Raw genomic sequence first — 21,862 nt, 5'->3', positions numbered from 1 at the left:
CATTTGATGCTTCCCCTCCCCACTCCTCTCCACATCATCCTTAACAAGGAGAGCGTATGTGGATCACAAATACTGAAGTCAACACTGGAAAAGGGACATTGTCCCAAGATAAGCAGGCTTTGTCTGCTGGCTCAGACGGATGACCTCATCATGACATTTGTGATTTCTGAATCAACATCCCTGACAGAAGAGGGGCAGAGTCATCAGCTGAAGGTGTGCAGATGTCACTGCACACCAAAGAAGGGAGTGGAGCACATACACTACTATCAAGTCGCTTGATGTCCTTCTGGAGGACGATCAAGACTCAATTAATCATGTAGTGGCTGATATGGAGTTACAGAGGAGTGTGCTGTGGTGTTCCAGGGGTTAACACGGCTCCACTGAAACCCAGGTTGTTAGAGAGAATCGCCTACTGCACTTCTCTTATGAAATACAGTTGTTAAGTGAGAGCAACGCTAAGGCACAGAGATCTGCCAGTCATCGCCTACGGGGCACCTGTGGCCATCCCTGTTTGTTTACCTGTCAACGTCCTGGCTGTTTTCCAGGTACAACAGCCAAGTGGAGTGATTCCAGCAGGGAAGCATCAGATAATTATCCAGCCCAACACAGCTTCTGCTCTAGGTTCTAAACCCACTCATTCACTCTGTATCTCACCTACATACTACCCAGGAAGATTGCCAAAATGAAGGTTATGAAATAATTGGCCTGGGGAATAGCCTGTTGCTGCCAGTCCTGAGACCACATTCCAGTCTATCAAGGGTCTAGATTTCAAAAGGACATTTAGCAAGTCCATCCATTTTAAAAAGCAAAAGAGGAAACTGAGTTGGACATTAGTTCCATTGATCAGAATCTTACTTTATTTGATTAATAGTGTCCAAGAATCAATGTCATCTTCAAGGAAGGTTTTTTGTTTTGTTTGATCTTTACAAAGTGATTATCTGGTTACCCTTTTCTTGTTCAAGGTTATTAGCCCTATGATTATATTTGAAGATTATGATAGCAAGCTTGGTAGCTTGTGTGTTTAGTTGACCCAGTGTTGACTAAGTTACTGGGGTCATGCTCTGTTGGAAGACAGCTCTGTCTTGTGTTTTAGTCTATTTTCGGAGTACTGTCACCCCCCTCCCCTTCTCTTTATGACCTTTTCCAGGCTGTTTGATTAGGCTGCCTTCTATTCACTATAAAAGATATGTTCCTTTTTGAGACATTATTCTTTCCTGCAGTGAGACCCAAGGCCCAGGCAGGCATCAGCCCTAGCATCTGCCACCTGCTGGCCACCTGCTGCAGGTGGGGATGAGGAGAATGGTACCAGCACCTGCTTCAGTTACTTGCTGAGTGGCAGAAGCATTTGCCTCAGACCCAAGAGTCTTGGTTCTTACAAGAGTTGGGAAACTCTGTCCTATTAATTCCCTCTCTCCCTTCCCCCTGCTTTGCTCCCTTCTTCCCTTCTCTGCCCTTAGTCCCCTCCCTCTTTAATTATCTCACCAGTCATTATAGTGCATTGCTTCTGCCCACATTCTTATGCTTTAGCTTCTCCTTAGTCATGTGTGTCCACAGTCCTGATGCAACAGTCAACTCTGGGCCCAAATAGCCACCTGCTGCATCTCCAGCGGGAACCTTGTGGACTCCTCACACTTGTCTTGCCCATGTAAAGTGAGACTATTCATCTCCAGGACCATCTTGGCTGAGTAATCAGCTCTGTGATATCCTGTTTGGTCAAGAGTCACCTAATTCAGAAAACTAAGGAATTTCCCTCCCTCATCCCCCCCTCCTTCCTTCCTTCCTTCCTTCCTTTCCTCCCCTTCCCTCTCTCCTTCCCTCCCTCCCTCCTTCCTTTCCTACCCCCTCCTTCCCTCCCTCCCTGTCACTCTACACTCATCTAATTCACCCATCCATCCACCTGTAGTTTTCCTGTCCTGCAGAAGCTCTCAAATAAATACACTGAGGCTTATATTAATTATAAATGATCGGCCAATACGTCAGGCTCATAACTAACTGGCTCTTATGTTTTAATTAATTCATATTTCTTATCTATGCCTTGCTACGTGGCTTGGTACCTTTTCTCAGTATGGCACATTCATATTCTCATCTGACTCTGCCCTTCCTTATACCATCATCCTCAGTCTGGCTCTCCCACCTAACTGTATCCTGTTCAGCTATTGGCCAGTCAGCTTGTTTATTACCAATCACAGTGACATATATTCACACAGTGTACAGAAGGATTATTCCACAGTATGTATGCACACACACACACACACACACACACACACCTATCTTCAAGAACTTCCCCCATCTTTTGTCTTTGTCTCCATCTCTAAAATTCTACCCCTTTAGCTCACATCAACTTCTGCCTCGAGTGTGGCCGGTTTTCTCCACTTCTCTCTTCTCAGCTGTCACCATGCTACCACCAGATTCCTGTCCCACACTCATGACTGCACAGACTCTTCTTGTGGTGTCCCATCACTGATCGGAAGCCCAAAGTCCACCATGAATTGATTACTAGACCTTTCCGTGTCTTTGGGTTTTCAAGTTCTTCCTTCCCAATTGCACTGCCCACTGTGCTCCTCAGTTTGAGTGTCTACAGGTTCTTGTCCCCTCTCCTGCCCTCCCCTGCCCTCCTCTCCCCTCCTTCTTTGCCTCCTCACCCTGACTGAGTCCTTTCAGAACTTTCTGAGATTTTGGTTTTGTGTGCTATAGCATTGTTATAGTTGCTTGTCATTTGTCATTCCTTCTCGGTTATGTGATAATCATCATCATTGTTGTTTGATTGTCTGGTTTGTTGGTTTGGGGGGAACAGGGTCTCATTTATCCTGGCTGTCCTCACTATCAGAGTGTTGTGATTACAGACACGCACCTCCACACAAGGCTCTTTTTCCTTAAAGAACTCATGTGCTTTGTTGTCGATGTTTGTAGCATCAATATATTGCTGATTGCATACCCTGCCCATTTTGTTTAAGTTTAGGTGCCTTAAGAACTGTCCACGCTGCCGTTTTTTAACATAAGGCTTTAAATTTGTTGGCTAGAACCACAAAGTGTCTTGCCATAATCTTGTTCCTGAAGGGTGAACTTTTCCTAGCTATCTGTCCAGGTAGCTATGGAATCCTTGGGTTGGGTTGGCCATTGTGTTCCAGCTTCACACTACAAACACGGGTGCTCCCTTCCTATCTCATTTCTACAAATCAGGATTAAAAAAAAAAAAAAAAGATTTATTTATTTAGTATGTATACAGCATGCTGCCTGCATGTATGCCTACTTGCCAGAAGAGGACACCAAATCTCATTACAGATGGTTGTGAGCCACCATGTGGTTGCTGAAAATTGAACTCGAGACCTCTGGAAGAGCAGCCAGTGCTCTTAACCTCTGAACCATCTGTCCAACCCTCAGGGCATTTCTGTTATGCAGTCCATCCATCTCTGAATGCATCTTGGTGAGAGGACATTTAGAAGAAGGTTCAGAATGGGCCTATGAGGAAGAGTAGTAGGAGCCAAGGACTTTGACACTAGGGGAGACTTAATGCTACCAGCAGCATTAAATCTGAAGTATCGCCAGAGGAAAAAGCTAAGGAGGCCAGGTGTTTTTTTACACCATGCATGGGTCAGTTAAAGGACCTTCCCCTGGATTGCTGCAAGGGGAGATAGACAGCTATGTTGATGGTTTGGTGTTAGTTTAAGAAAATGTTTCCTGCCTTGGCACTTGGGAGGCAGAGGCAGGTGGATCTCTGTGAGTTTGAGGCCAGCCTAGTCTACAAAGCAAGTTCCAGGATAGCCAAGGCTGCACAGAGAAACCATGTCTCAACACAAACACACACACACACACACACACACACACACACACACACACACACACACACACCAGGGGTGAGGCAGGGGGTTCCTTGGTCAAGACACAGCCACGCAGCTCAAGTGGTCTTTTGCAAATCTGACGACCTCCTGTCATTCTGTGCAATCAAGTTATGCAGTGGAGGACTAGGGATGGCCTCAGACATCAGTAACTGTAGCTGTTGCAGCAAAACCTCTTCATGAGGTTTTCTGTTAAAGATGGGATGAGAGTTTTCTTCAGTGTTGTTCTTTATGGATCCCATTGCTGAGAGAGGCATACTCCAGTTCCCTTGCTGTTACCCAGCTTCCTTGTTTATTTGCAGGTGGTGGGATGGCATCAGCAGACTTGATGCTCTCTTCCCTTTCCATGTGGTCATTAGCATATGTTAGCATTGTGACTCATGTCAAGGGTGTGAGTGGGTGTTCGGGAAGTTTTCCAGGAGACAGCAAACATTACAAGACAGCTGCAAGAGACTGACATTACCCTGACCCTTCAAAAGGGGCAGTGTCTTCTGCTGGAACTGCTGTGGCTTTCCATTGTACAGGAGTTCCTTAGGAAAGAGAAAGGAGACAAAATTAAATCGAGACTTGTAAATCCATGTTTGACTTTCTAGCTTTTAGTGTTCTTGTTACCATATTTTGAGTGCACGCTCTCCCCCGCCCTTGTTACTTCTGATATTTGCAAAACCTGAGCTTTAAAGGAGTGTATTAGCCAGTCATACAGTAGCACACTTTATGTTTTAGTTCATGTCAACAAAAGACTCATTGAGTTTAAGCCCCTTTCTGATTTAACCCTTAAAATAGAACTCCAAAGAAATAGCTTAATATTTATTATAAAGGTTTTACTTTTTAATTTAATTTATAATTGCTAGGGTGGCTTGGAGTTGGTTGTCTCCTTCTACTTTTTATGGGTTCCAGCCATTGAACTCAAGCCATGAGCCTGCATCATCAAAGAGCAAACACTCCAGCCATCTTTCGGGCCCCTGAAGACTGTACAATCATCCTTCAAAAGTTTGGGCTCTGAAGTTACGGACACAGATGTCCTCCAAGCATTCCTCTGTCCCAGGTTCAGCTCCTTACCTTGTATATAAGGATATTATAGTGCAGAGCTTATAGGGTGGTTGTGAGAATTTCATAAAATAGTAGAGATAAAGTTCTTAGCACAATATTTGAAATGAGTACTTAATAAATATGGGCTGTTAAACTTTTAGTAATAATATGATGACTTCACTCAAACTTAATAGTGCTTATATCACAGCCGATGGCATTAAGACCACTCAGTTCCTAATATAACTGAAAAAGAGTGTTCAGCATTGTTGAATAATCAATCCAGTTTAGTTAATAAACTTGAACTGCCCTTATTGAAAACTAATGAGGAATAATTAAACTGCAAGTACGTACAAGGTGCATTCTATCCAGCCTATCTCAAGACTAAATGTTAGTCCTTGTTAGAACAGCAAAGAAATCATTGTGTAGGTTACTGCATATTTGAAGTTTCTACACCGAGAAGCCTGCAGATAGCTTTCCAGAATGAGATTGTCTCTGAGAAGGCACTCATCAGCTAGGGAAAAGTTTATATGGCTACACATGTTTTATGGGTGGGGTTTTGCAGAAAGTGATGTTGCTGGTTGGGATCTGCTTTCAGGGGACCAGTGAATTTAGAATTGGATGATGCTTGCTCATACCCAACTTCTGCCATCTTTGCTATGTGACCTTGAGTTGAGTTGTTTGGCTTTTCAGAACTCTTCTTTCCCCATGTAGAGAAACTTAACCCCTTCAGTAGGGGAAGGTCACACTTTAAAACATATGTGAATGTATTGAAGCAAAATAGTATTGACAGGACTTATGTTCTTACTAAGCCTATTGTCATCTGGTTATTATAAAGAAAAATGAAATGGCCGTCAGGAAAAACAACTCTAGTACAAGACAGGTATCACCAGAGTGACTCAACCTTTCTCCTACAAAAACATTTCTTGTCTCATTACAGATGGCATTTTTGTTTCTCAGCAGTGCTGCTAGCAACAAAACATAATTCACATAATGCAAGTCTCTGTCCTATTTTGTTTAGGTGTATTAATGGACAAAGGTAAACACTAGGTTATAAGCCAATTCAAATCCACATTCCATGTACTGAACTATTAGCTCCTTATACCTGGATAGCTTGCTGTTGCTCAGAGACCAGCGGGCCTCTGAGGCCTTGCCGAATGGGTCTCTGCCTGCTCTGCTTCACACGCTTCAGTAATTTTCTGCTCAACTTCTCATGGCTTTAGGGTGCCTCTCCCTTCCTGGGCTAGCCCTTTCTTCTACCAGATCACTTTGCATTAATTCTCCAACATTAGTATCCATTTCATCATAAAATCTCCCAAAGAGAAATAGTTACCCACCTCTTTCATACTACATCTCCTGCATCAGAATATTTAGCTTTACAGCTCACTCTGTACAGCACTTATCCCTAGACCAACGTGCGCTACTAAGCTATATTAGCTATTAAGATATAGGTGCCATGTTGGATTCACCCTCAATCAGCTCTGAAGGACCACAGAGCTGTCATTGTAGTGGATGTTTGGTAAACATTTCTAAAACTTTTCATGAAGTTGAGTGCCTCAACAGCTGCATAGTTTTCACTTTTATAGTATTTTGTGAAGCTTGGAATTCTACCCAGATTCTAAATATATTCCAAATTACTAAAGACAGAAGCAGCTTTTCAGGCCTGTGGGATGGTTTAGCCAGTAAAGGCACTTGCTGCCAAAACCTTATGGCCCGAATTTGATCCCCAGGACCTACATTGTAGGAGACAGTGGGCTTCTATGAGCTATCCTCTGACCTTGTAGGAGGTGTGTACACATGCACACACAAAGTAAATGTAATATAAGCATGAAGTACAGTAATCTTTTCTTTATATTATTATGGTATTACTATTAAAGTGCTGGGGATCAAACTCAGAGACCTACCCTCAGCCCAAGGCAGTAGCCCTTCAAAGTTAAAATTATTTTGGCTTGACAGATCTAGCCCTCCAAAATATGCTTCATAAGAAGCTCATGGAATTCATAAGCCACAATATATGCTATAATGAAGAGATTTAAAAGTATAACTCTTAGATTAAATTGCCCTGCTCCCTGTTGCCACTTGGTTAGTTTGCATAATAAACAATATTCATTCTATTATTTAAGAGTAAAACAAGTCTGTATAAAAATAATTGTTCACATGGTATAAGTGTCTTATGCCATATCCTCCTAAGTATTAAAAGGACTGTTTATGGGTGAAAAAGACAGCCCTAGGTCTCTCTGTCTCTCGCACATGCACACACACATTCAGACTCTAAAACTTCAAAGTTTCAAACAGAGTGCATTAATAAAAATATGAGATGCTTTTCTTGTGTAAATGACGATGATGCTCTGAGAAATGAAGGAAGAACTAAGCTGATCATCATCTGCTGCTCTCAAGGGAAACCTGTCATGTTGACTCCCAACTCAAATGCACACTTTTAAAGAAAGCCAAAGCTTGTATCCTGCCTCATTGACAACAGCCTCAAACTGTTCCCTGTCATCGAAGAAAACAAATCTTTTGCTCATTTCTGCCTGGGGGAGGCAGAGGGATGAGGTGGTCCTGTGTGGCTGAATTAGATGAAAGACCTCCCTTCCGCCATGGAGACACAGAGTCTAATCAAGTGAAATGAGTTTTGAGATCGCAGCTCATTTCCTAGGGGAGATCAGTTCACATTACAGAATTGCGACATCTCATTCATCACAGCCGACATGGTCTTTGCTCAGGAGAGGACCCCAACTGGGGCTAAACCACCTGTCTTCCCTCAAAAGGGGGCACTTTACCCAACCTACAGTGGAAGGCACTGAATGAAAGCACTTGTCAACTACCAGGTCCCACCCATGTGGGACACTGCAGCAGGGAAGGGAATTTAGGTTTAAATGGAGGAAAGGCGGGTTAAGGAGCATTGGGTGGTTGTGACTTTAATGTTCTTTATATGAATAATCACTAAGGTGACATTGATGTGATGGTGGGAGAGCCGTCTTTCTCCTCAGTTTGTTACACAGGAGGAAGATGACTAGCATTTCTCCCAAAATGGGAGAAAGAAGTATGCTTTCTAGACCAACAAATGATCATTATCTCTTCTATTTCTTACAGGGCATCGTTGTAACACCGCTGCTATTGCTGCTTTTTGTGAGTATTTTGATATTGCCTTTCATATATTTTTTTATATACTTTATTAAACACCATCTCCCAGGCTACAGATGTGGCTCAGTGGTGTTGCCTTCCTGGTGCTCAAGGCCCCTGCATTTGCATCCTCACACCATGAGGGAAAAGGGCCTTCTTTAAACCTTTAAGGTCAGCCATTAGAATAACACCAAAATCTGGGTTCTTTTGTACAGCTTGGAGATGCATTGGAGCCCTACTCCCAGCAGAGCCCAGTGTATTCACCCTGAGACAACAGAAAATCCCACAGCCTTGCAGTCCAGGGATAGCATGAGCTCCTAGTGATGAAGCTTCCAGCTTCTGGATAAATCATTAATTATCATGGACCAGTGACCTATGGCGTGGATCACACATGTACTACTCACCATTTTTTCCTTAGTAAAGCTAAGTGATTAATAGTGAGCTAGTGTTGGATGGTTTTTGAGTAAAAGAATCTCGAGCTAGGAGATCTGAGGCAGCTGAGATCCCTAAGCTGGCATTTACTGCAACTCTCCCCCTAATCCTGGGAGTACTACCACAGCAGTCCCACTTGTAAAATGGGAAACTACAGATTAGCAGAAACTTCTAATGCAGTCCACCTCTCAGGGTCAACAACATGTCCCATAAGGGGGAAAAGGTCAGAACTACAAGTAGATACAGGGTAACTCAACAAAAGTTGTTCTGCAAACAAGAAATGCTAATTAACGGTATCATTTCCTTTGGCACTGAGCGTATGAAAAATTAGATGAAAGATTATAATAGAAATTAATGTTATCTCATGCTGAGCCAAGCATATGTAATCATAAATGATACCTAAAATATTTTATGAACTGTGCAGTTTTTCCACACACACACATCTTCCAAATATCAATCACTCCACTTATCAAGGAAATGTAGTGGGATGTGTGTCTGGAAATGAAATGAAGCCGTTTGACTAGCACTATTTGTCAGTGAATTAAAACTATGGGGAAAATTTATTTAATTATAGTATAATTACCCAAGTTGGAATTCAATTAGAGTAATAGAGTGAGGGACTTTATTCCTTACCAGCTGTGTAGGAAGGAGAAAAGGCTAGATATACTACCAAACAGTTGGGTTCTGCATCTTTCATGAAAGCTATTACCTTCAAGTAATAAGCCACAGCCTCACCTTGCCTTCTGTAATGCCAGCTGCACTCTGCCAAGGTCAGAAGAATCCAGTCAGATTACTTCCCTTACAGAACAAACCTCGTGCATTTGGGCTCCTGCACATCAGGATGGGCAGTGAGTCACTTGCATTTGCATTCCTTCAGAAGAAACAACTTGCTGCGTGCCTTCCTGCATGTTAGATGTGAAGAACTGCAATTATCCATTAGTGTTTGGGGCCAAGATTTGGCAAGAGTAACTTACCAGAGCCCTCTGCAGATAGAAAATGCAGCCTAGTCTAAGAGTCATAGAGCAGGTATAGCACCCAGCACCTAGCACATGTACAGTAATAGGCTGCCTAGCCTAGGTCTTATACATTATCTTATTCCTGTGACTTAGTGGAGAAGAGCTGGGGATGGGGTGGGGGGGGGTGATGTCAATGATAAAGTGCTTGCCATGCAAGCATGAGGACCTGAGTCTGAGCCCTAGAACATGTAAAAAACATGATGTGAAGACACATGCTTGTAATCCCAGTGCCCAGAGGGCACATCCTAAGTCTCACTGGCCAACCAACCTGATCAAACCAGGGACAATAAAAGACCCTGTCTCAAAGCAAAAATGGTAGAGCACAAATGACTCTGGGGTTGACCTTCAGCCTCCACAGTGCACATTCACACACATGCACACAGTGTGTGGATAGAGTTCCAGCCACAACTAGGAATGAGTGGTGTCCTATTTTGATTAAAAACACAAAAGAGACATCCCCCTCCATCTGCATGTCATAACAAGACATTTTTTTCACTGATGAGTGTTTTAACATCAGCTTTCCTCCAATCAGAACTGCGAGCCTGTGAACTTAAGTTGTTTTGATAACTTAACATGGGAGACTCTCAGTATAGTGAAGCTCATGCTTCCCTTCAGAGCAGCGGGCTCTCCCTGTTGGTTGAGGACATCATCCCACATCAGTAGCTGCCTCTGTGTCACTTGACTTCTAGCTCAAGTTCATGGCACATGTTCCCTTTGTCTGCTTGGGTTATCATACATTTTGTAATGAGAATTTGTAAAACACTTGGGTTCCAAGTCTTATTTACTGAGCTGGACAATGAATTGAGAGATTTGAAATACAAACACATTCCAGAAAAGCTATATATTCTTTTTATCCGCCTGTATTAGGGGCTGAGTTGTTGCTCTCAGGATGATTTGTTAAAGTCCTAGCCTCCAACACACCCAAAAGTGGCCTTATTTGAAAACAGTCATTGCAAATGGAATTAGTTCAAATAAGGCCGTATTGGAAGAGGGTAGGCCCTTTAAGGTTTAACCAATGTGATTAGTGTCCTCATTAAAAAAAAAAAAAAAAAAAAAAAGAGAGAGAGAGACAAAGTTTCACAGAGTGAACCCCGTGTGACAGTGGAGGCAGAGATTACAGTATTCTACCAACCAAAGGCACACCAAGCACTGCTGGCCGTCTTTGGGAAGTAGAAGACACAACAGGATATTCCTAGCCACGTTTTGAGTAAATATGGTTGCATGTGATTTCAGACCCACAGCCTCCAGAGCAATGAAGTAGTATTTCTTTCGGTTTAAGCTGCCCAGCTTGTGGAATGTTAAAGCGCCCAATGAACTAATAAGAACCATGGAAATTACCTTAGCATATTTTAAAGATGGAAGTTGCTTGGTATTCCAACACAGTTGCTAAGGAATATGATTTTCTAGTGAAATCTTAGTCCCCTGAATTACTTACAGCAGAATATCCCCTTCACTGTCTTGCTGCAACGGAAACCTGTCCCTTGACTCATATTTCTGCTGCAACCTTTTCCTGCCATGGAGCCTTGCAGTTGAGTAAAGCATCTTTACACCCTATTTATCACTGTTCCAGGTCATTTCCCATGTCTTCCAAATAATTGTCTACTCCTTCTAGAGGCTACACCATATATCTACACTTTGATCTCCCTTTTGTCATAACTGTAGGACCCTAAGTTCTTCTCACAGGCCCAAACTGCATTGGCATCTTTGCATTGCTTTCTTCTCTGTGCTGTGTTGGGATTCCTCACTGCTGTTTTCAGAGTTCACATAAGTGACCTTCTAACAACCTGAACTTGAAATTCCAGACCCCAAGCCCAACAAGTTTACCTTCCCTACACCTCAGCCAGCTACTCCAGGAGCAGAGCCTTCATCATCAAGGTTTTCAGCTTTCTATCTGACCAATAACTCTCTGTAAGCATGGTATATGCCCAAGTCTTCAAACTCACCGAAGTGGCTAGTTTCCTTATGTGGACATTTTCAGAGTGTGTCTGACTGCGCCCACCCTACATTCATCACTACACTCTCACATCTCATCTCCCCTCAGCCTCACGCTCTCTGGTTCTCATCCCTTTGTTACAGACCACATCAGCACTCTTGTCCATCCCCCATACTGCTTTATGTTTACCACAATTCACCAGTCCTACTGGCATGCAGCTCTGCACCGTCCTGCCCATGTACCTGAACATGCTCGAGCCATCTTCAGTGTGATAACTGCTTCTACATGAGTTCATGACAATTGTCAGTGAGCCTGACAATTCTGGTCTTCCCTGACACATTCCCTCTTTGATTTTGGAGTATCGTTTCACATTTTCTTCTGAGCATCTCCTATCTCTAAAGCCTCTCTTCATATATCTTAATGCAGAAAGGAAATCAGATGAGATGAAAAACAGAAATTATATCAGCTCCCCCCACCCCGGCTGCACCTGTCACAGTAGTCCTCCTTTGTGTTTCTGCTGGGTTTGTGGATGGACTGTCTTTGCTCCAGCCTAAGCCCACTCCTCCTGTGGTCTGTTTAATGTCATAGTTCATGCATATTTCCTCTTTTCTTCTATATTATCAATTTTTTCTTATATATTCATTTCTACTAATGTATTCTATAATATACTTCTTTTGTTATTGTTTTTATTTTGTTTTGTTTTTTGAGACAGGGTTTCTCTGTGCAGCTTTATAGAGTAGGCTGGCCTCGAACTCATAGAGATCCTGCCTCTGCCTCCCAAGTGCTGGAATTAAAGGCATGTACCGCCATTGCTTGGTTATATAACATATATCTTTAAAAATTAGACTCCACCTTATTCCACTTGCAGTCCATCTTGTAGTTACATAATGAAATGTTATTTAAGTCTGCTTATCACCTATTCAGTAATGCAAATTGAATTCTTATGTGCCAGGAACTGTCTTCTGTCATGGATAGAGCAGTAAGCAGAGCAGAGGTGTTATTACTGCCACAGTGGTTATGTTGTACTGGAAAGAAACAGCTAAGTAAAAATGCAGTGTGTGTGATGTGGTGAGTGCTAGAGAAAAGAAAACAAGGGGACTAAGAAATAAGTCCAGAGTAACTGAGAAAGCAGTATCTGAACAAAAAAAAAATAGATTGTGTTCTGAGTCGCCAGTATAGCCAAAACCAAATCATGTAAAACCAAAGACTTGGAGGTTAATTTGAGAGAAACAGGAAATAACTAGAATAATTTTGATAAAGGGATTGACATGCTCTGATGTTTGGGTTTTTTCTTTCCTTTCTTTCTAGAAAGGCTCTCACTATGTAGCTTAGGCCAACCTTGAACCCTTGTCGTCCTGCCTCAATCCCCTGAGTGTTGAGGTTATAGATGGGCACCAGCCTGATGATTCTGGACACTGGGTTGAAAATATATAGGTTATGAGAGGATGATGGTGGGGACAGGATGGCCACTGTAAGGCAAGACAGATTATTAGTTTAGACCAAAGTAGCTGTGAGTCTGGTGGGAAGTAGTTGAAATACAGAACTTGATCAAGTAGAACCCAGCCTCTGCAGTGTTGGAGTTACAGTTTATAATATGAGGGAGAGTGTGGGACTAGACATGTGGAAGGAAATCCCAAAGTGCTATATTGCACATTTAGATTGAGCTGCCTTCAAAACATCCAAGCACAGATATAGATAAATAGTTGATTATGTGAATCTGTAATTCAGGGTCCAGTCATCATCCACTGTGTTCATATTGGTCCAGTCCAAATCATAAATATTCTTTGGGAAGAGCTCAGCATCAAGGACTATTGCAAGTCCTTGGGGATAAAAGTAAGGATGGAAGCAAAAAAAATATCACCAAGTTATATCAAGCTATCGAAATTGTAGTATTAAGAGATCCATAAAGAAGGTCAAGGAATAGCCATTTTGCCTGGGAGGAACACCAAGAGTTATTATCAGAGCTGGCTGGTGGCTGTGATCATCTGGAAGTAGGGAAGCTGCAGTGTGCTTCAATCTGAGCCTTCAATCAGACTGTGAGAGCCAATGGTGTCACTCTCAACCCTACCCCAGGTCACAAATCCTGAGAACTAAAGTGCTGTGGGTGCTGGGATTCTTATAGACAGAGGCCCAAATTCAAGAGACCTTGTTTCCAAGAACAGAAAATGGCTTCCTGGCGCAAGGGAGCAATGGTACTTGTTGCTCCATTTGCATCTCAGCGGGCCAGGTGCTGCCCGCTGTGGCACCTCACTGATCGGATGCTCTCCACTGTAGCATCTCAGTAATAAGATGCTGCCCATTGTGGCACCTCAGTGGTTGGTTGCTGCCAACTTACCTGCACCTGTGAAGACAGGCCTTCACAGTCTACCTCACTGAATGTGAATTTGTCCCAGAACATCCAGGTTCTTCTCCCAAGTAATGTTTAATCAGTCATTTGGGCAACCACTAGCCCAGTCAAGTTTGTTATAAGCTTAACCATAACATGTTTTATAGCATCTTATTTATTAATTTGTTTTGTATCTTTCTTTTCCACTTAAAATTTAAGTCCCAAGAGAATACAACCTTAATCTGGTTTTAGTCGCCACTGTAGTGGAAACCACTCCAAAGTTTTTTTTGTTTTGTTTTGTTTTTTTTTTTTTTTTTTTTCTAATTCCTAATTGCATAAAAGAATATATCTGCTTGCTCAGGGAGTGATCTGGCATATTTTCAGTGAGAGCGATTTATTTCCTGATCTACACCAACATACATCCTGTGTTACAGGAATCTGAGGGTGTCCTTGAGAGTGGCAGTGCCTTTCTTGGGTTCTTGGTGAGCTTCCCTTTCAAGAGTTCAGTGGTAGTGTCTCAGGAAGCAACTGCCAAAGCTACTGAGAGCTAGTGGCTTTGGGGTTCTCTTCTGAATTTGAAGAACGAAATACATGGACCACACAGGGTGAGAGCTTAAGGGGGAGGGGGAGAGCAAGCACAGAGCTCCGATGTGCCAGGCGGCGTCCCAGGACATGGGTACCACCAAGCTGCCAGGCTGGGGGCTTTTTAAAGAACTTAATGACAGAAACTGGGGTGAGTTGTGGGGAGGCATTGAACCTGTCAGTCAGTCCAGCTGGCCACACTCAGGGGCTCAAACTCCTTAGTATCTTTTCTAGTGGCTTTCCTTATGAAATAGTGTTATACGTGGGGAATGTCCAATAGATTGTAACTTCTGCCCAGCCAGGAGTTTGCATGCCTTGTCCGTGATCTTATCTCCAACGCCTAGTATTTTATAAATTCCTGTTGAAAGGAGAACAGTAGTGGTGAGTGAGTGGTGGGTGAGTCGAGTGGTTTATGTGATAAATGAATGATTAGGAGGTCAGCGTCATAGCCTGACCCAAACAACTATACCTTTCACTTACTGGGAAAGTAAATTACACTTTTTTTCAATATTAAATAAACTACCATTATTTTACTCGATGTTTGAGAACCTAACTGTATGCTGTGAATATTAGAAAGATCAATCAGACATTGATCCTTGCCTCATGGGGCTTTGGTTCAAAAGGGGGAAAAAATGGGATGCATGCATAGATAATTTACATGTCACAAATATTAACAATATAATATTTTACACATTGCCTAACAGGGAGCATTTCATAGAACAGAGATAGTTTTTACATGAATTTTATGCCAAAAGAAACTTTTTTATTTGAAGAGCATGAGAAGTATGTGGAAAGGTCTGATGTTTGTCAGAGAATCACCAGCTCACTTCAGGTCTTGTCAAGCACACTGTCTGCCTGGCTATGTCCAGTGTCACTTATAATGTGCCCGTCTTTGTTTCCTTCGTGGTGACTGTCACTAACACTGTTAGTAACATTATTCATTATTCAGCAGCATACAAGAGACAAGATTGACGAAACATTGTGTTGTATTGTGGCTGTGGAGTGGGTGCGCTCCATTAGTAAGTGGGGGCACTTCTGGCCCTGTTATTATATCAACCCATTTCTATGGCTTGGCTTCTCAGCAATCTGTCCCTGAATCAAGTATGTGGATGTTTATAAGTCCCAGGGGCAATGGAACACTTACATACTCAGACATTTCTATGTACATGGCATGCCTGCAAGCCTATTTCCACCTGCCTATGTTTTATTGATCTGACTGTTTCTATTGCTAGATCCTTAAACCCTCTGTAGGTGAGCTTTCTTACAGCACTGTATAAGACACCTTGTTTTTCTCCTTGTTTTGGTTCCTGTCCTTTTGCTATGACAAAAGCCACGTTTGAAGGAAAGGTTATTTTGGCTCACGGTTCAAGGATACACTCTGTTATGTCCTGGAGCTTGAAGACACAGGTGTCACGACTCATCTGCCATCAGGAAGCAGAAGACAGTGAATGCCTGTACTTACTTAGCTGCTTTTTCCTACTTTTGCACAGTGGAAAATAGCACCCCTTTTAGTTGAGAAAAGAGGTCTCAAGTCATTTTATAATTTGACCCAGACTGCACAACCAGTAAAGAAGGCAGGGTTGAAGGCGCTTCCTGGTTATATTTAGGAAGCCTGACTCTTTAGAGACAGTTTTAAGACCTATTTTAGCACTCAGTTACTATTTCCTGAACAGTAATAATCTACACAAGACACAGAAAACAATTACTGGCTTGAAGTAGCTGAACACTGTTTGGGTAAACAGTCAATAATGTGGAAGAAATTTAGAGAAAACATTACTTACCAGTCTCTGATTCCAGCTGTGTTTAGTAGGAGTTGATGTGGGGGAGGAGTTGGGGAAGGCTCCTTGCAGTCTTTGAGTCTGCAGCCATCGTTCATTCCCTGCTAACAGAAGTGTCGACTCCCCATCCTATCACTGTGCACAGAAATAGTTTATACTGCTTGTCTCGTTTAGCACTTTCTTGCTGCAATGAAACACCGTGACCAAAAGCAGCGTGAGGAGGAAAGAGCTTATTTGTTTCACTTATCCTTCTAGGTAGCAGTCCATTACCAAGAGAAGTCGGGGCAGGAACCTGAAAGCAGGAGCTGTTGCAGAGGCCATGGAGGAGTGTTACTGTCTTATTCCCCATGACTTGCTCAGCCTGCTTTCTTATAGAGCCCAGGGCCACTAGCTCAGGATGCCTCACCCAACATAACATAATCACTTGTCACATGAGTGGGATATAATGTGTTGATAGTTGGGGAGCACATAAAGAGGAACCAGGCATTTGAGTCACACTGAGATGGTTTCTGCTCAGAAATGCCTTAAGACAAATCTTCTCGAAGCTGAGATAGCTGCGTGTTAGTCACACAGTTGTTTTCTGAGACTTTTTGTGTAGCCGATCTGTGGAACCTATTGTAAGAGGTGTCTCCCACTCCCCACCCCACCCCAGACAGACTCAGACCTTACTGAATTGTAGTAGGGGAGGCAGGTTAGCCAGGCATCTGGGAAGCAGTTTTAAAATCTCTAGAGATGACACTGATGACACCCCCTCTGAAAGGCCACTACTCTTGCCAGGTTCACTGCTTGTCCCCAGTTTCCCTGGCCAAGCTGGGGTGAGCTCAGGAAGCAGCTTTGGTCAAGCCTGTCCCTTCCTGCTTCAGCCCCAACCCCTGGGGCTGTGCTCTGAGCAGGGAAGAGCACCGGAGTAGGACACTGCCTGATTACTGCGCCCCTTTCCCCTTCTGGGGGGGACTTAAATGCTTTGTTTAAGGGACTTTTTAGTTCCTTTCCAAACTTCAGATTGATAACTATTCAGATAAACTATTTGGTCAGAAAGTCAGAAGCAAAATATGTTCCTAGATACCTCTGCCTCTAGTCTTCCACTTAATCTGTGGGTCAGGGGCACTTTCCAGACCAGAGCTCATCACACACCATATACATTGTCATTACTTTGTGTACCTTGCATATACAGTTCTGTCAATTACACCTCAGTAAAGATGAAAGAAGATAAATCAACATAAAAATGAAACCATACTTTACATACTATTGTATCTTTTAAAATATTTTAAACCTATTTTATTTTTCAAAGAAGAAAATGCCATATGTTTAGCTGTAAAATAAAAGATAATTTCTTCTACTCAATATATTCTAAATAAATAAATGTGGCTGTATAACAACCATACTCCTCACCTTGATTAAAAAATAATCCCAACAGTTTGACGGTGACCGTGTCACCTGGTGTACACTAAACTCTGCTTCAGGACATCATCAGTTTAGTTTGCATGCACCCTTGTGAGGGAGAGCGAGAAGGAGGCAGAGACCATGGAGAAGTTGAACTGTCGTTCATGGGGAAAGATAGGAATTGAGAAGGAAGACATCCCTGTAATGCTTGTCCTCACAACAGGTGGGAGACATGGGTGTTTATGCATGTATTTACAAGAACGTTAAGATTCAGCAGTAAGCAAGGCCTCCTTTCCACTTCCCCCAGGGCTGGGCCCTGTGATGCGAGGTAGAAACTAAGCAGGGCATATGTGCATGCCTGCGTAAGTATGTAAATCTTTCACTATATCTCAAGCCATTACTTGCTAATTTCCCATAAAAAGAGATTTGGCTGGCATTTGCCATTCTACAATAAAAACTGTACATAGCTCTTTCAGTTTTTCCTGATGAAAGCGAAGGCCAGTCATCAGGGGTAAATTATTGAATACAATAAAGTTTTAATATCACAAAAGAGATACAAATAGCAATGCCTTCCGCTAATGGGTTTCCCTGACAGAGAAAAAAGGCTGGTCACTCCCTAGACCAGGTGATGGCCCAGTGCATTAGTGACAGTTTACAGGTGAGCCCACTTACAGGAGAGTGGAGAGGCTCTCTACTTCCTAAAGATGGCGAGTAACAGATTCTGCAGATAGCATCTCCCCTTCAGAACTGTCATTTATTTGTCTTTCTGAGCCTGGCTACTTTGGACCAGCAATATTTTACTCTCCAAATGAAATTGTTATTAAATTGAATGTACTGGTAGCAGTCAACTACACTGCCAGGAAACCTTGCTCCGCCAGGTTGGAGAGTTAAAGGCTAACACCCCAAGGCCTCCATTGTGCGTACTGGATTCGCTTCCCTCTGATGAGACCAACCTGGCACGAGTTCTGTGCCATTTGTGAAAGTGTTAAAGAGAAGAGCCACTCAGATGATTCTCTGTGGCCTGTGACTCAATCGTCCACTCCCTCAACTCCCCCCACCCCACCAGGAAGGAAAGGAGAACCCAGCTCTGGCTTCCCTTCCTGTTCCTTGCCTACCTTCTGAGCCTCCTGAAATCACTATGCAGCAGAATGGAAGGCTTTGGAGCTACACCTCTGGGGTCAAATCCTGTTCTTGTCACTCTGAAGCTACAGTAACCATGTCCAGTTTGTTCAACTATTAGTCACTGAAGTGGGATTAATAGTTAGACCCATTTCACAGGGTTTCTGTGAGTGCCAAACTGTCTAACAATTATTAGCATATAAACAGACCAGTGTCAGCCACATACAAGTCCACAGTAAGTACTGCTGTTGTGTTCATAGATGATTGGGCAGAGGGAGGCCAGGCTGATCTGCTCTTGAATCTCTGGGCTACATGAGACTTTTGTCCCTTACCTCAGAAATGTTAGGAGAATGCAAGGATCACATCAGGCCTCTTTTCTCCCGTGTATTAGAGCCCATCTCTGTCACTCAGATGTCTGGGCCAAGCAGTCTGGCCTAACTAGCCCTCCTGTTGTTTCTGAATGGTTCCCTAGCTGTAACCATGACAAGTCAGCATCCCAGCCTTCAAGTGCATGCACTTTCCCTGGAAAGACATACTTGGAAATGAGCAGTTGGGATTCTGAGTGGTACAGTGGAACTGTGGCCTGCAAAGGAAAGGGATGAACTTGGCATTTGGAAGGAGTTTTGGAAAGAATTCCTAAGAATATGATTTAAACTGCATCCAGGTGTCAGTGGAAGCGGATGTTCTTGTTACAGGGTGATGGCTAGGTCTGCTCACAAACCCATCTTCTCTTTTTTTCATTTAACTTGTTATACTTAGGAGAGTTTTATGCATGACCACTGTGTTTACATCATTTCCACTCTCCCTCCCCATTCCAACTCTCCTTGTGGTTCCCTGACCCCTTCCCAAACTCATGATGTGTTCTCAGGAGCGTGTGCGCGCACACACACACACACACACACACACACACACACACACACACACACACACACACACGGCACAGGGGGTTTCTTTATTTCCTATAGGAGTGGTTGAACATAAAGGATTTAAGTTCTCATATATTATGAATCATTTCTTCTCAGTATAAACTACTAAAACTACAAAGCCAACCTACTTGTGCGTTTTCCACTTTGTAGTACAATATTTTTTGCAAGAAATGAAGTGGTAACTGAGTTGTTTGTTTATTGTGCTGTGTCTTCAAATCTGGCACTGTGAAATGTGTCGTCTCTGAAATCCAGGCTGCGCGCTTAGTATGAGTTGGCCCCGAATTAATTTTTACTGTTAATATAGTAACTGGTGTTTCTGCTAAGTCCATTGTGGGGCAAGCTGTCTGTGATTCCCAGGGCCCTTTTGTCCACACTGGTATCCTCATTAAAATGTGAAGAAGCAATTATTCCCGCAGCAGAGATCAGGCCTGAGCACAGAATGGTTGGAGCTTCTGCTTTTTTTTTTTTTTTTTTTTTTCTTTTTACCATGTTCTAGTGTGCTATCCTCTGCCAGATGCTGAAAGTCCTTCCCTCTGGATGCCAGTGAACCTCAGAAACCTCCCAGGGACACCTTTGAATCTTCACACTGACCATACAGTAGGCCTCGTGGCTAAGTCTAAAGAAAAGACTCATGTCACATCAGACTCCAGCACCAAGGTCCCCTAACCTTCTGAGCCACTATCCCTGCCTCCCTTAGTCTGTCTTAAAAACCCAATTAATTACATCCCCACATAGCATGGTCTTGCCAGTCATCTGAGAACCTCGGAGAAGGGTCATTCTAACCTGTGTTTCCAATCAAGTAGTTTAAGGGACTCAAGTGTCCTCAGCCCATTGCTGTATTCTACTGCCTTCTCTTTGGAGTTTCTAAATAGTAAATATACAACAGCCTAGTGAATGGAGAAATTAAAATACATGCTATACAAAAAGTATTATTGAAATTAGTTTCTTTTATTTCTGTTGGCCTTCAGAAGGGAATATGGCGGCTAAACTAGCTAGGAAAACACTTTGCCATATTTTAGCTCTTAAACATTTTAAAATGTAAATAAAGTTAGGAAGAAGGGAGCCAGGAATGTGTGAATGAGCTCTAAGATTCCAGCAGGGATTGTCTTCACCCAGCAGTTACCGCCAGAAACCTGCTGCTGCTTCAGACCTAAACCTCATGCATACAACATTGAGGAGATATCCAGACTTTACTGTTTGAAGTTTAGTCAGTACCTCAATCTGTTTTTATCCTGGTTTCATCCATTGCAGCAGGAAGAAATCTAGAGTTAATATTTGTGAGGCAAGCATATTTGTTGAGCACTCTGTGCTTTGGGGACATACTTGATGTAAAATGGAGTGTAGTTATCACTTTGACTATTCTAGTTCTAGAAAGCAGTCCCTCCAATCCAGGGTTGATGGACCAGAGATGCTGTGCACACATCTTCCTCAGCCTTTGACTCTCTATGTATTCTTTACTTTGTGTTGGTTGTATTGGAAAGGGAACTAGAAGCCACAGTTCAGGCAATGGTTAAATTCAGAAAATGGCATTAAATGAGTATAGGTCCCCTCATAGGTGGGACACACAGTCCTGGCATCTTGACTGTATAAAGACTGTGACTAAGGATGGTACCAACTTTGTGAAATTTACCAGAGTGAGGAAAAGACTTTTTTATTTACTTTTTTTTTCATTATTGAAAATAGATTTTAGTGGGATTGCTCTAAGTTGCTCTCTATTTAGATTGATATTGGCTGTGGGCTTACCGTAAATTGTCTTTATTATGTTGAGGTATGTCTTTTATAACCCTAGTTTTTCAGGACTTTTATCATGAAAGATGTAGGATTTTGCCAAAGGTACTTTCTGCATTTATTTTATGGTGGATTATATATATCAGTTACCCATGCTGCACTATCCCTCCATCTCGGGGATGGAGCTTATGTGGTCATGGTGGATGATCTTTCTTATGTCCTGTATTCAATTTGCAAGTATTTAATTGAGAATGTTTACAGGTATGTTTTAAGGGAAATTGGTCTGTAATTTTCTTTTCTTTATTGTGTCTTTGTGTGGTTTAGGTATCAGGGTAACTCTGGCCTATTATAAAGAATTGGGCAATATTGTGTTTCTGTTTTGTGAAATAATTTGTGGAATGTTACTCTTAATTGTTTTGGCACAATTCTGTGCTAAAACCATCTGGCTCTGGGCTCTTTTTGGTTAGAAGACATAATTGCTACATCTATTTCACTAGGGGTTATAGGTTTGTTTAATTTGCTTATCTGACTTTGATATGTGGTATATGTTAAGAAAATTATCATTTCTGCTAGGCTTTGCAATTTGGTAGAGTACAGGTTTTTTCAAGTATGTCCTTAAGATTCTCTGTATTTCCTTGATGTCTGTTGTTATAT

General features: G+C 42.5%; 2 protein-coding genes across 4 annotated transcripts in view; one reads left to right on the top strand and one right to left on the bottom strand.

Moving 5' to 3' along the window:
- Positions 1-21,862, bottom strand: part of Lsm6 (LSM6 homolog, U6 small nuclear RNA and mRNA degradation associated) — a 355,072-nt gene that overhangs the window by 222,066 nt on the left and 111,144 nt on the right. The gene's annotated exons all lie outside the window — the stretch shown is intronic.
- Slc10a7 (solute carrier family 10 member 7) overlaps positions 1-21,862 on the top strand; it is a 219,627-nt gene that overhangs the window by 146,087 nt on the left and 51,678 nt on the right. For both annotated transcript variants that reach the window (XM_051205885.1, XM_051205884.1), the window contains exon 6: positions 7,956-7,991. In XM_051205885.1, coding sequence (XP_051061842.1) covers positions 7,956-7,991 — 36 coding nt within the window. The remainder of the gene's footprint in view (positions 1-7,955; positions 7,992-21,862) is intronic.

Source organism: Phodopus roborovskii, unplaced genomic scaffold (genome assembly GCF_943737965.1).
Source record: "Phodopus roborovskii unplaced genomic scaffold, PHOROB, whole genome shotgun sequence".
In the NCBI taxonomy this organism is placed as follows: Eukaryota; Metazoa; Chordata; class Mammalia; order Rodentia; family Cricetidae; genus Phodopus; species Phodopus roborovskii.
Note: the sequence above shows the minus strand (reverse complement) of the source record. Positions and strands in the feature narration are given on the sequence as shown.